General features: G+C 64.4%; 1 protein-coding gene across 4 annotated transcripts in view; it reads left to right on the plus strand.

Annotated features, from left to right (window-relative positions):
- The window catches only part of SCHIP1 (schwannomin interacting protein 1), a 165,661-nt gene extending 152,091 nt beyond the window's left edge, over nt 1-13,570 (plus strand). For all 4 annotated transcript variants that reach the window (XM_055124918.1, XM_055124920.1, XM_055124919.1 and 1 more), the window contains 5 exons: nt 7,763-7,880; nt 8,357-8,554; nt 8,999-9,122; nt 9,766-9,859; nt 13,089-13,570. In XM_055124918.1, the coding sequence (XP_054980893.1) occupies nt 7,763-7,880; nt 8,357-8,554; nt 8,999-9,122; nt 9,766-9,859; nt 13,089-13,140 (586 nt within the window). In that variant the 3' untranslated portion in view covers nt 13,141-13,570. The remainder of the gene's footprint in view (nt 1-7,762; nt 7,881-8,356; nt 8,555-8,998; nt 9,123-9,765; nt 9,860-13,088) is intronic.
- The last annotated feature ends 604 nt before the right edge of the window (nt 13,571-14,174 follow it).

The raw sequence follows: 14,174 nt of genomic DNA on the forward strand, positions 1-14,174 counted from the left end.
CAGCTGTGTTCAGGGACAACTCCTGCCTCAGTGCCCGGGGTCGGGTGATGCTCAGGGGACCATGAGGGTCCGGGGCTCAGGCCCAGGCTTCCTGCCTGCAAGACCCGCGCCCTCCTCTGAGGCCCCATGTGAAGCACACGCAGAAAGTCGGAGATGCGAGCCCGCTTCCGGCAGTCCAGGAGCATGCCAGCTCCTTGCAGCAAAGGAATTTTCGATGCCGCTTTCTAATCCCAGGAATTAAGTGGGCGCTGGCGCTGCAACGTAGCAAATATAAGAAGAGCTGCTCCCCCCGCCTTGAAACTTGCTAATCCACACGGAGGAGCCTTTTCAAGCTGGGACGGGATGACCTTTGTCATTTCTCCTTTTCCTCTTTAAAATTGTGTCTGTGAAAGGCTTTTTCAGAAGCTTCAGAGGAAATGAGAAAAAAAAAACCCACATGAATTGCCTATTTCTGAAATAAGATTTCAAAGAAAGAGTAGGATTGTTCGTGCTCTTTAGAAAATGAAGTTTCTCTTCTTTCCTCCGCGCATGATGCTCTCCTCCAGAAGCCATTTCGCTGACCAAATGGATCTCAAAGGAGCGTTTTGGATTCTGAGCTCTCGAGCTCCGGCTCATTAGGGTAATGGAAGCAGGGCTGGGGCGGGAGGAGCGCAGGGCAGGCGCCCGCCTGCACACGCCCCTGCTCCCCTCCGCCTGGCCCTGCGCAGCGGCAGGCGTGGCCCCGGCTGCCAGGAATAAGCCCCCAAAGGCATGGGAACTCGGCCACCCTGAGGGCGTGCGGGAGACCCTGAGGACTGAGGGAGGCTTGGCGTGGCCCCGCGGATCTTCCTTCATAGCTGACGTTGGAACCAGCTCCCCCCTCCCCCGCCCTCCCTGTCCTTTCCCCAGGGTGAGTTTGATTCGCGTCCCTGTAAATACAGTCGAATATCCTTGCTCACCAGGGGGCACTGGGTGGTGTCTGCCTTCCCCAACAAAGATCTGGAAGGTTCTGGGAAACACCCCCCCCCCCCGCCGCCGCCAGGAGCCCCTGAGAGTCCTTTGGAGCCTTGGTTGCTGGTCGCTGCCCTCCATGCAGATGGTCACGTCAGGACCCCCCACCCCCTTTGCCGCTGGGGAACACGGCGCATCCGAGCCCAGCCCCAGGCCTCGGGACCTGAGTGCCGAGAAACGGTTTTGCGGTGCCAGAGAGATAGTTGGGCAGGGGAGGCGCCTGCCTTGCAGCGCAGGTGACCTGGGTTTCACCCCCAGCCCCTCCTGAGCTCTGCCAGGAGTAATCCCTGGCACAGAGCCAGGCGTCAGCCATGAGTGCTGCCGGGCGTGGCCCAGTGAGCACCAGCCCACACACACGCACGCACACACACGCACACATGCACGCGCACACACACACACATGCATGTGCACACACACACACACCACACACACGCGCGCGCACACACACACACACATGCACACACACACACACACACACACACAAGGTCTGTAGGAGCTCCGTGTGCCACGCTGAGGAAGGAGCGACCTTGGGACCCGCAGCTGCCGGCCCGGTCCTCGAGGCACGTGGGCCTTGTCCCAGTGGGCGACCGTGCTGGAGGGGAGGGGACGGCAGCGTCGGCCTCTCTCGGCCCCTGCGGCCGGCTCTGCAGCACGGTCCCCCACGCAGTGCTGCTGGCCTGCAGCCCCCAGCCCACGTGTCTCCGGCTTCCCCATCGGTGGTCTCGAGTGGACCCTGCTTTAGGTTACATCAAGGCTGCGCCTCAGGCCTCTCCACGTGCCCCTGAGTCGTGGCGTGTAAACCCCTCTGGCCTGCTGCTTAAAAAGCCACATGGCCGGCCCGGGTTCGATTCCCAGCATCCATTATGGTCCCCCGAGCACCGCCATGAGTAACCCCTGTGCAACTCTGGATGTGACCCAAACAACCCACGGTGTTATCGACAGAAAACCTGTTCATTGGATGGAGCGCCTTCCTCCGAGAATTATTCCCGGCCCCCCCAAATAGTCACAGCTCTGAAGCGGGCGAGATTTGAAGGGGCCCTTTCAAGGACTTGGGAGATGGGGCTGGAGCAATAGCACAGCAGGGAGGGCATGTGCCTTGCACGCGGCCGACCCGGGTTCGATTCCCAGCATCCCAAGTGGTCCCCTGAGCACCGCCAGGGGTGGTTCCTGAGTGCAGAGCCAGGAGTGACCCCTGAGCATCGCCGGGTGTGGCTCAGGAGATGAGCACAGCGAAGCAGACCTTCCCTCGCACAGACTGAAGGGAAGCAAATCGCTATCTGTGCAACTTGCTTTGTCTGAATAAATAGCGTCACTTTACAATGATGCCAGTGACCCCGGTTTAATTAGGTGCAATTAATTTTGTGCCAGGGAAATTTGACGTCTTGCCGGAGGCAGAACCAGCTGTGTCCCGTCTGAGGAATTTTTTTCCTCTTCCTTTTCTCTTTTTTTTTAAACCACATATGAGAATTCAGTTGTCAGGGACCCTGCGGGAGGCGTCGGGGGGAAGGCCAGAGGCTGCAGTTGGAGGCTGCGCACGGCAGTGGAGGCTGTTTTAATTAAAGGCGCTCCCAGGAACGGCTTCCCCCGGGGCCCACCTGACAGCCTGCGTCTCTCTCCCTCCCTCTCTCTCTCTCTCTCTCTCTCTCCCTCCCTCCCTCTCTCTCTCTCTCTCTCCCTCCCTCCCTCCCTCTCTCTCTCTCCTCCCTCCCTCTCTCTCTCCCTCCCTCTCTCTCTCCCTCCCTCCCTCCCTCCCTCCCTCTCTCTCTCTCTCTCTCTCTCTCTCTCTCTCTCTCTCTTTCTCTCTCTCCCTCCCTCTCTCTCTCTGCACCTGCTTCCGGCCACGCTGCCCTGTGCGTACACGGAGACGCACCTTTGAACAAAGCCAAGGCCACTCGCGGTGAGGGTGTCCGCTGCGGGTCTGACAGGGTCCTTTGCTCAGTCTTGGGCTGTTTTCTCAGATCATCCTCACTCAGGTGATTTCACAGACTTAAAAACAAAACAAACAAGGGGCTGGAGCGATAGCATAGTGGGGAGGGTGTTTGCCTTGCACGCAGCCAACCAGGGTTCGATTCCCAGTATCCCATCTGGTCCCCTGAGCACGGCCAGGAGTGGCTCCTGAGCACAGAGCCAGGAGTAACCCCTGTGCATCGCCAGGTGTGACCCAAAAAAAACAACAAACAACAAACAAACCAGCTGGGTGATGCTTCCCCCAAACCAGCCACTGCGTGAGGACGCCCTCCCTCCGCCCAGGGCCGCCTCCCCTGCCCTGTGTCCCTCACCTGGGCTCAGCCCCGGGCGGCTGTCCGCACGCTCAGAGCCCCAGACACAGCCTCAGTGCAGCCCAGGGCCCGGGGAGGAGGGGCGGGGCGGGGCGTGAAGCCACACACAGTCACTCCCCAGAGAAAGGCCCCTGAGCCGCAGGATGGCGCAGAGGGCTGGGGGCTGCAGGGACCACCGCCGAGTGGGACCCCCAGGCACTGAGCCAGGAGCCAGAGCACAGCGGGGAGGGCATTTGCCCTGCACGCGGCCAACCCAGGTTCAATTCCCAGCACCCCATCGGGGATCCCCAAGCCCCGCCAGGAGTGGGCCCTGAGAACAGAGCTGGGAGTCAGCCCTGAGCACTGCCAGGTGTGGCCCAAAAAAGCAAAAGAGGAACGGGTCCCAGGCCCCACGGGATGTGGCCCCCAACCAAAAATGAAGAAGTTGTGTCCCTGTCCCTGCGGGGCGAGTGCATCGGCAGCCCGGTGGTGCCTTCAGACTTCCTGACACCCCAGAGTTGCCACGGTGCCTCTGTCCGGACTCCAACAACTTGGGACCAAGTTTCCCGAGAAATTAAAGGGCCAGAGTTAGGCTTGTGGGAGCCACGCCCACAAACCACCTCCGGCTCAGCTACACAAGCTCAGAGACCCACAAATAAATCTCGAAAGAGAATCAGAATGAGAGTCTCGCAAGTGAATCTCGGAGGAGAGCAGCACGCCTCGGAGATGCCTCCCCACCCCGCGCCAGGCTGACTTCACCAGGGCCCCTCGGAGAGGGCGGGTGTGTCCCTCCGCCTGCCCCAGGTGAAGGCCGGCAGCCGCGAACCCCCAGGACCCAGTCGCGGCAGTGCTCACAGCCAGCTTCACAGGCTCCCGCAAGCCCACAGGCATGGGACTGAACCTGCCGGAAGCCCAGGTCCTTGGGACTGAAGCTGCAGGCGGCAGAGTCGGAAGTGGCCCCGCCCCCCCCCCCCCCACCCTGCGGATTCCCAGCTGTCACGCCCACCAACGGCCTCTAGGTGTCGTCTTAGTGCATTAACGGCCACGACTCAGGGACTCACAGAGGAGTCTCGGAAGAGAGCAGTTTGCCCAGAGATGCCTCCAGACCCCAAATATTAAAAAAGTTTTAGCGTTCTGGGAGCACGTGGCCACTCTGGTGGCCTCATGACGTCTCATACTCTTCATCCCAAGCAAGACGGGATGAGTGATTCAGCCTCTGCCTACGGGCAGGCTTGGGTGGGGCGGGAGGGGTCGCGGGGGGGGGGGGTTTCTGTTGAAATGTTGAATGTGAACAATGACTGTGAGCAGCTTTAAGAAAATTTTTTTTTTTTTTTTTTGCTTTTTGGGTCACACCAGAGATACTCCTGGCTCTGTACTCAGGAATTACTCCTGGCGGTGCTCAAGGGACCCTATGGGATGCTGGGATTCGAATCCGGGTCGGCCGTGCGCAAGGCAAACGCCCTCCCCGCTGTGCTATCGCTCCAGCCCCAGAAAAAAATTTTTTAATTAAAAAAAATAATAAATCGTGTCTTGGTACCCTCCTGGAGGCTCCCTCCACGGGGTCAGACCAGAGCCCCCCTGTGCCGCGTGTCACGTGCCTGCGACCCTCCAGGCCACGTCATACTCTCCCCCCGGTACGGCTGGCCCTCTCCTGTCCAGTCCCTGGAAATGTCCATGCGGGGCCGTTTAGCATCGAACACTCAGGGCCGGAGGATTAGTCAAGCACTCACTCACCTTGCACCAGGTGGCTGACCAGGGTTCGACTCTCAGCATCCCATACTGCTTTTTGGGTCACACCCGGCGATGCACAGGGGTTACCCCTCCTGGCTCTGCGCTCAGGAATCACTCCAGCCGGTGCTCGGGGGACCCTTTGGGATGCTGGGGATCGAACCGGGGCTGGCCGAGTGCAAGGCAAACACCCTCCCCGCTGTGCCATCGCTCCAGCCCCTCCCATATTGCCCCCCCCCCGGGCCCACCAGGAGTGATCCCAGAGCACAGAGCCGGGAGTAAGCCCTGAGCACCACCGGGTGTGGCCCAAAACAAAGAAATTCAGCCAACTAGGTCCATCCAACTCAAAGCATCTTAGATGTCGCTCCTGTCCCCTCCCGCCTCCCCGCCCCGCCCCTGCCGCGAACTCCAGGTTTCCTTGCCCAGGTTGGCGTCTGCAGCACCAGCCGTCTGTGGCCTGTTGGGCTGTTCTGCCAAGGGTCCCTGGACGGTGCCGGCTGGCCTGCGCCCTCCTGCTCTCCCCCTGGTCACCAGCTCCCAGACCCTCCGCCCAGCCCCTCTGCCTGCTCGGGCTCTCTCGGCCTCTGGTGTTTCGTTTTTCATCTTTCCGTTTTCTCTTTTCTGCCCATTCATGGAGTTGCTCCTGGGGTGCCTAGTTTGGTCTCTGTGCCTTGCTTCTCCCAGGGGTTAATTGGGGGGGGGGGGGGTGGGAGTGGCCAGAGGCCGATTCTAAACTGTGTCAGTCACGTACACGCCCGGGGACATCTGCCTCCCGACTCGGCCTTGGGGCCCAGCTGTAGTGCCCTTCGTGTGTTGTCTCCCGCTCTCCTGGCCCCTTTTCCCGTCTCCCGGCATCTCTGTTCTCATCTGTGATTTAATGGCCCGGCACTCAGTACCGGTGCTCAGACCCGGCTTCTGGTCCTGGTTCTCCCGCTCACTTCATATCCCTGTGGTACCAAGTCAGGAGCCGTGAAAGGCCTCTGGGGCCCAGCAAGAAAACGAAAGCGTGGGGCTGGAGCGATAGCACGGCGGGGAGGGCGTTTGCCTTGCATGCGGCTGACCCGGGTTTGATTCCCAGCATCCCATATGGTCCCCTGAGCACCGCCAGGAGTAATTCCTGAGTGCATGAGCCAGGAGTAACCCCTGAGCATCGCCAGGTGTGATGCGGAAAAAACAAAACAAAACAAAAAAAACGAGAGCGTGAGGCAAATTCAATCCAGGGCTGTAAGGAACGGCGGCGGGGGGGCGGGGGGGCGTTGCACCTGGCCGCAGGGACAGCAGCCCTTGGCTTCCGATTCTTTTTGTTGTTATATTGCTTGGGTGTTTTGTTTTATTTTGTTTTTTTGCCACACCCAGTGATGCTCAGGGCTGACTCCTGGCTCTGTGCTCAGGGATCTCTCCTGGCGGGGCTCAGGGGCCCCTGTGGGCTCCAGAGATCAGGTCCAGGCTGGCCGTGTGCAGGGGAAGCGCCTTACCCGCCATCCTGACGCCAGCCCCTGCCTCTCAGCAACGGGCGCGTGAGACCGAACCCCTTCCCTGTCTCCTCCCAGAGTCCATCTTGGTCCTTTGCGTGTGATGCCAGCGTGCTGGGAAAGCTGGCTCCGCAGGGGAGCACGCGGGGGGACCTCGGACTGGGGACCTGGGCTGTGGGGGACTGACACGAGGAGCCTGGAGCGCAGTGTGGAGGCGGGGGAGGGGACGGAGCCGCCAGCCACCCGCGCTTTCACCATGTGTCCCCAAAGCCACTTCATCTTCAACCCGCTTAAAGGCTCAAGGCGCACAAATCCTTCTTGAAGTCGGAGCTCGCCCATGTCCGTACCCAAATCCCCTCGGAACCTGAGCGCCCTTGTGGTAATTCCCATCCCCAAGGGTTGAGCCCGATGACACGGAGGGATCAGCGATTGTCCTGTGGGGCTGGGCGGGGTGGGTGGTGGGGGGATTAGCGTCCACCCTGGGCGGGGGGTAGGGGGGAGCAGCGTCCACCCTGTAAGGCTGGGGGGGACAAACGTCCACCCTGTACTGCCGGGAAGGACCAGCGTCCACCCTGTAAGGCTGGGGGGATCAGCGTCCACCCTGTAAGGCTGGGGGGATCAGTGTCCACCCTGTACGGCCGGGAGGGATCAGCATCTGTCTCCTAAGCAGCTCAGGACGGTTCCCATGGTGATACTGTGGGGCTCCCGCCTATCCCGGGGTTTCCCCGCCCCTGTTGGGAGCGCACCCGGGAAAGCCATCCTTGTGCAGCCTCAGCTCAGAGCGTCACCAGGGGGACGCCGGCCCCCACCCCTCCTGCGAAACAGACTGAGCACGGGGCGGAGTGGCTACACGCTTGCGGGGGTGAAATGAGCTCGCGGAGAAGCAAGTGGGGGCGTGGTCTCCCCCAGGTGACCTTGCTGCCCTCTCCTGGCCACCAGAGGACCTGAACGGGAGCAGGCTCCCCGCAGTCCCGCACGCTGCCAGGAGGGGGCAGTGCAGCCCCGCGCACGAGGCCTGAGCGAGCTCCCCGGACCTCCCCATCCCAGCCACCCGCAGCCCGCTGCTTCCCCCTGGGGCAGGGGTCCCCTGCAGATGGGGGTCCCCGCCCCAAACGGCTCTGATCACACACAGGAGCTGCAGACGGCGCCCCCCTGGACCCAGCCTGTGGCGTTGCCGTTAGGACGAGGGCTCAGGAGGGGCCTGGACCCCCCAGCACCAGCCCAGAGGCAGCGAGTCCCCGAGACCCCCAGCCGGCTGGCGCTGGCGAGCCCCCGGCTGACCGGCCGCGTCCCTGTGTCCCCTGTGTCCCGCAGGCTGCAGAGCGGGATGAACCTGCAGATCTGCTTCGTCAACGACAGCAGCAGCGACAAGGACAGTGATGCGGACGACAGCAAGACGGAGACCAGCGTGGACACGCCCCTGTCCCCCATGGTGAGTGGACACCCCCGTCCCCAGGGTGAGTGGACACACCCCCGTCCCCTAGGGTGAGTGGACACGCCCCATCCCCCAGGGTGAGTGGACATGCCCCCGTCCCCCAGGGTGAGTGGACACCCCGTCCCCCAGGGTGAGTGGACACTCCCGTCCCCCAGGGTGAGTGGACACGCCCCCGTCCCCCAGGGTGAGTGGACATGCCCCATCCCCATGGTGAGTGGACACCCCCGTCCCCGTCCCCAGGGTGAGTGGACACCCCGTCCCCGGGGTGAGTGGACACGCCCCGTCCCCCAGGGTCAGTCCCCCCGGACACAGCCCATCCCCCAAGGAGGGCCGTGAGTGGAGACGACTCCCTGGTGGGGCACTGAGTCCTCCATCCCCGGCCTGCCCCCCCGCCGCTGGCCCCCGCGGGCCCCCGGGAGGCCGGGTGTGGCCCGGCCCGGCCCGTGCTGAGGGCTGCTCTCTCTCCTCCGCAGAGCAAACAGAGCTCTTCCTATTCCGATAGAGACACGACGGAGGACGACTCGGAGCCACTGGACGACATGGACTTCCTCAGCCGGCAGAAGAAGCTGCGCGCCGAGGCCAAGATGGCCCTGGCCATGGCCAAGCCCATGGCCAAGATGCAGGTGGAGGTGGAGAAGCAGAACCGGAAGAAGTCCCCCGTGGCCGACCTCGTAAGCCGCAGCTGGGCCGGGCCGCACGGTGCCTTCCTCTGGCCGAGGCCGACCCCCGAGCAGCGCCCCCTGCCCCGACGCACCCCTGCCGGCGCCCCCAGCAGCTGGGTTTAACACGTGCCCCCACAGCCCGCCCTGCAGTGTGGCTGGTTGACACCCCACCCGCCTAAGCCCGGCGTCCACGCTCGGCGAGGGCCCAGTGTCCCGTTGGTCGGAGCCTGGGCTTGGCAGTTCCCCCAGCTCTGCAGGGCTGTGGGCTGCAGAGTACTCACGGTTGGACTGTTTTCTCACCTGTGAAATGGGCTTCACCGTCCCCTCCCCCACCCCCCTAGTCAGGGCCGGGGAGCGAGCGAATTCAGAGCACTCAGGTCCCAGCTGAAAGACCCTCCCCTGCGCCCGTGGGGGCCCGTCCCGCCCACCGTGCCTGTCGTCTGTCCCCCGCAGCTGCCGCACCTGCCACACATCAGCGAGTGCCTGATGAAGCGCAGCCTGAAGCCCGCTGACCTGCGGGGCATGACCCTGGGCCAGCTGCAGGTGATCGTCAACGACCTGCACTCGCAGATCGAGAGTGAGTGGGGGGCAGGGCGGGGGGGCGGGGGGCTCGCCCAGGCTCTCGCCGGCACGGAAAGGTCCGGAACCTTTGCCAGGTTCTGAGCACTAAGTGCCCACAGGTCCCTTGATTTCATTTTGGTGCATTGACCTTAGGCCCACGCCCAGCAGTGCTCGGGGCTGCTCCCGATTCAGTGCTCAGGCCTCAAACCTGAGACTCTGCCCCTGGGGCTCTCTCTGCGTTCAGTCTCGCCGTGCAGTGCGGGCCGGAGACCCTGTCCCTAGAGCTCAGCCGTCCACATCTGGGACAGGGCTAGACCCTCGGCTCCCGGGGGACTGCCCTGCAGGGAAACGGCTCCAGAAGTTTCCACCAGCTCCTGGGCCAACCCCTGCTCCGCACAAGCCCCTCCTCCGTCTGACGCCCCTGTGCATCAGCAGGGCGAATCCTGAGGCTGAACCCCGTGGGGTGGAGGCGTGGGTGCAGGCACGGGCGCGGGTATGGAGGGTGTGCGTGGCATGGGTGTGGGAGTGGGTCTGAGTGTGGGCACGGGTGCAAGTGCAGGTGTGGGTGCGGGGAAGCTGTTGTGCAGGTGGGTGTGGGCGCGGGTGCGGGGTAGCTGTCCCGGGGCGCAGTGCCCGGCTCACGGCACGTGCCCTGGCAGGCCTGAACGAGGAGCTGGTGCAGCTGCTGCTGGTGCGGGACGAGCTCCACACGGAGCAGGACGCCATGCTGGTGGACATCGAGGACCTGACCAGGTCGGTGGCCTGCGGGAGCTGGGGTGGGGCCCCGCCGCCTCAGGGTGCCCAGGCCGGGTCAGCTGGCGCGTCCCGGGGCCTGTGCCCAGGTCTGGACTCAGCCTTATCCCGGGAAGGGGCACTGGGCCTGTCCCGGGGGCGGGAAAAGGGCCGTGCCGACACGGCGAGGTCTTCTGGGACCGCTTTGCGTGTGTCCCTGCATGTTTCCCTGTGCGTGTGTCCCTGTGCGTGTGTCCCTGCGTGTGTCCCTGCGTGTGTCCCTGCGTGTGTCCCTGTGCGTGTGTCCCTGCGCGTGTCCCTGCGTGTGTCCCTGCGTGTGTCCCTGCATGTGTCCCTGCGTGTTTCCCTGTGCGTGTGTCCCTGCGCGTGTCCCTGCGCGTGTCCCTGCGTGTGTCCCTGTGCGTGTGTCCCTGCGCATGTCCCTGTGTGTGTCCCTGCGTGTGTCCCTGTGCGTGTGTCCCTGCGTGTGTCCCTGCGTGTGTCCCTGTGTGTGTCCCTGCGTGTGTCCCTGCGTGTGTCCCTGTGTGTGTCCCTGCGTGTGTCCCTGCGTGTTTCCCTGTGCGTGTGTCCCTGTGCGTGTGTCCCTGCGTGTGTCCCTGCGTGTTTCCCTGTGCGTGTGTCCCTGCGCGTGTCCCTGCGTGTGTCCCTGCGTGTGTCCCTGCGTGTTTCCCTGTGCGTGTGTCCCTGCGCGTGTCCCTGCGCGTGTCCCTGCATGTTTCCCTGTGCGTGTGTCCCTGTGCGTGTGTCCCTGCGTGTGTCCCTGCGTGTGTCCCTGTGCGTGTGTCCCTGCGCGTGTCCCTGCGTGTGTCCCTGCGTGTGTCCCTGCGTGTTTCCCTGTGCGTGTGTCCCTGCGCGTGTCCCTGCGCGTGTCCCTGCGTGTGTCCCTGTGCGTGTGTCCCTGCGCATGTCCCTGTGTGTGTCCCTGCGTGTGTCCCTGTGCATGTGTCCCTGCGTGTGTCCCTGCGTGTGTCCCTGTGTGTGTCCCTGCGTGTGTCCCTGCGTGTGTCCCTGTGTGTGTCCCTGCGTGTGTCCCTGCGTGTTTCCCTGTGCGTGTGTCCCTGTGCGTGTGTCCCTGCGTGTGTCCCTGCGCGTGTCCCTGTGTGTGTCCCTGCGTGTGTCCCTGCATGTGTCCCTGCGTGTTTCCCTGTGCGTGTGTCCCTGCGCGTGTCCCTGCGTGTGTCCCTGCGTGTGTCCCTGCGTGTGTCCCTGCGTGTTTCCCTGTGCGTGTGTCCCTGCGCGTGTCCCTGCGCGTGTCCCTGCGTGTGTCCCTGTGCGTGTGTCCCTGCGTGTGTCCCTGCGCGTGTGTCCCTGCGTGTGTCCCTGCGTGTGTCCCTGCGTGTGTCCCTGCGTGTGTCCCTGCGTGTTTCCCTGTGCGTGTGTCCTTGCGTGTTTCCCTGTGCGTGTGTCCCTGCGCGTGTCCCTGCGTGTGTCCCTGTGCGTGTGTCCCTGCGCATGTCCCTGTGTGTGTCCTTGCGTGTGTCCCTGCACGTGTGTCCCTGTGCGTGTGTCCTTGCGTGTGTCCCTGCACGTGTGTCCCTGTGCGTGTGTCCCTTCGTGTGTCCCTGTGTGTGTCCCTGCGTGTGTCCCTGTGTGTGTCCCTGTGCGTGTGTCCTTGCATGTGTCCCTGCACGTGTGTCCCTGTGCGTGTGTCCCTGTGCCGTCCCTCAGCGTACGTGGTGAAGATGCCGCCCGCCGCCCCACGGCCCCCCGGAAGGGGACGCCCTCTGCCCCCCAGGCCCAGCTGAGCCGCAGCTGCTCTTGGCACAGAAGCCCAGACCCCAGCCCAGACGAAGCCCCAGCGCTCAGAGCCCACCCGCGGCCGCCCACGGGGCACCTGACAAGGCCCAGGCCTCAAGGGGCCGAGCAGAGCCCCTCCCCCGGCATCGCCTCCTGCTCTCCCGTGCCTCCAGCCCTGTTCCCCGTCTGGGCTCCGGCAGGCCCCTCGATGCTGGGGGGGCTCCGAGGGTCATGTGGTATGTCCTGTACAGGTCCTACAGCGTGGGGCCAGCCCGGCATCCACGCCTCACCCTCGGGGCGCTGCTCTGCGTGCGTGTGTGTGTGTGTGTGTGTGTGTGTGTGTGTATGTGTGCATGTTTGTGTGTGCGTGTGTCTTTGTGTGTGCGCACGTGTGTGTGTATGTGTGTGTGTGTCTGTGTGTGTGCGCACATGTGTGTGTGTGTGTGTGTGACTGCACCCAGATGTCCCCGATGGCCCTTGGCGAAAGGGCCGAGAGACGGGACAGCGGGAAGTGCTGGCACACGGGGACCTGGCACCACAAGGGTCCCCCGAGCCCCATCAGGCGTAAGAGCACTGAGCCAGGAGTCAGCCCCAAGCACCGCTGGGTGTGGCCCTGTGAAGGGGCGGGCAGCCAGCTGGTGGGGGACTCTCATGCGCGCGTGGGACCTGGGGGTTCAGGGTGGGCGTCCTTACAAGTCACTGTGGCCTGCACGTGTCTGGAGGGGTCAGCAACTGAGTTTCCACAGCGCTGTCCTGTCTGTTCTCTCCTGTGTTGTTCTGGACACGTGTCCGCAGGCACGCATGCACACACACATGCATACACACACATGCATGCACACACACATACATGCACGCACACTTCCGATGCCTGAGCCCTGTGCTAGGGTTCCAGTGTGGGGGCAGCGGAACGCGATGCTGGGTGGGGCCAGAAGACAAGGCGCTGGTGGTCCCACGGGGGGGGGCCGCCCACGGGCTCGGGCCCGTCACCACGCCCCCACTCTGGGAGCCCCTGGGGTCTGTCCTCCTGACCCTGAAATCTGCGAGACAGACAGGAGGCCGCCGGTCACCGCCCTGCCCCCATCTGGGGTCCCCCTCGCCCAGACCCGCCGCCCCTGAGACCCTCCGTGGTGGCCCTCGGGCCCCGTGTGGACCCGCCTCTCGCGGTGCTTTCCCTGCCGGCCTGCCCAGTGGCATCCGGGCGCCAGGCCCGAGCCACCTCCCCTCCCCCGGGCCCAGGGCAGCGTCTGGTGGTGGAGGCTGCACGCGTCTGAACTCGGGGCCCTGTGCTGGGTGAGGCGCGTGCCGGCCACAGGCCCTCTCCCCCCCACCATTTTCACATCTTATTCTCAGGCCACGCCAGTAATGCTCAGAGCTTTCTCCTGGCACTGCTCGGGGACCCTCTGGGGTGCCGGGGATGGAACCCGGGTCAGCCACGGCGGAGCAGACCCCCGGGAGAGGCGAGGCCCGCCCTGAGCGCCCCTTCCCTCTGCAGGCACGCCGAGAGCCAGCAGCGGCAGCTGGCGGAGAAGATGCCGTCCAAGTGAGGCTGCCCCCCCCCCGTGGTCGTCAGAAACACCGTCGCTGGAGGGGTGTGTTGTCCTGGGCCGTCTGCGCTTCCGTCCGTCCGTCCTTCGGTGACCAGCCTCTGCTTCTTAATTTATTTCTTTTTTTTTATTTTTTAACTCAGCCCCAAGCATTTTAATAAGACACGGTGACAGACACTGTACAGTCCTGCCCCGGGCCTGGCCCGGGTCCAGCGGAGGGGCGTGTCGCAGGGGTCCCCGGGGCTCGGGATGGGCCCGTGCGCCCCACGCCCGGTGATGGTGCTACCCCCGGGCACGCAGGCCCGGCCCAGCGCCAACCACGCCCCCGGCATCTCGCGAGTGTGGACGCCCGGGGCGCGCGGGCAGCCGTGGGCGCGGGGCCGGGGTCTCCTGTATAAATATGTAAAATAAAGATGAGAACTTTGTTTCATAGGTGCTCGGTCTCTCTCGGTAGGCAGCTCCGCCCCGGGGCCCGCGCCTGGGCGTGGGGGACACCTGCTCAAGGAGACCCCCCCCCAGCCCTCGCTGCCTGCCCTGGGTCCCCGATTCTGCCTCGGGGGGACCCACCGCCTCCCCGAACACGTGCCGGGAGCTCAGGGGCGACGGCGCCCGGGTGGGGAGGGAGGGTCCGTGTGGGGGGGGGGTGGAGGTGTCCACCCGCTTCCCCCGTCTGTGTCCACACAGCCAGCGGGGCCGGACCCACCACCTCCGAGCCCAGCTGCCCGCTCGGCAACCTGGGGTCCCCTGACACCCACCGGGGCTTCCTGGCCTCAGCCCAGTGGGGAGCCCTCACCCCTCACACGCGCACAGGGTGTGACCTTGCCCCCCTGCCACACCCTGCAGGCCCTCGTGCCCCTCCCCCACTCGTCTCCCCTGCAGCAGGTCTTGGTGCTGAGTCTGTCCAGCACCAGCGCCCACCAGCTCACGCCCACCTGCCGCGTCCAGCAGCCCCTGGCCACCAGCATGTCCCCCAGCGGGCCCCCCGCCACACCTGCCTCGTGCCAGGCCTCGCCGCTGGCCTGCGTCCCCCGACT

Source organism: Sorex araneus, chromosome 2, assembly GCF_027595985.1.
Source record: "Sorex araneus isolate mSorAra2 chromosome 2, mSorAra2.pri, whole genome shotgun sequence".
NCBI lineage: Eukaryota > Metazoa > Chordata > Mammalia > Eulipotyphla > Soricidae > Sorex > Sorex araneus.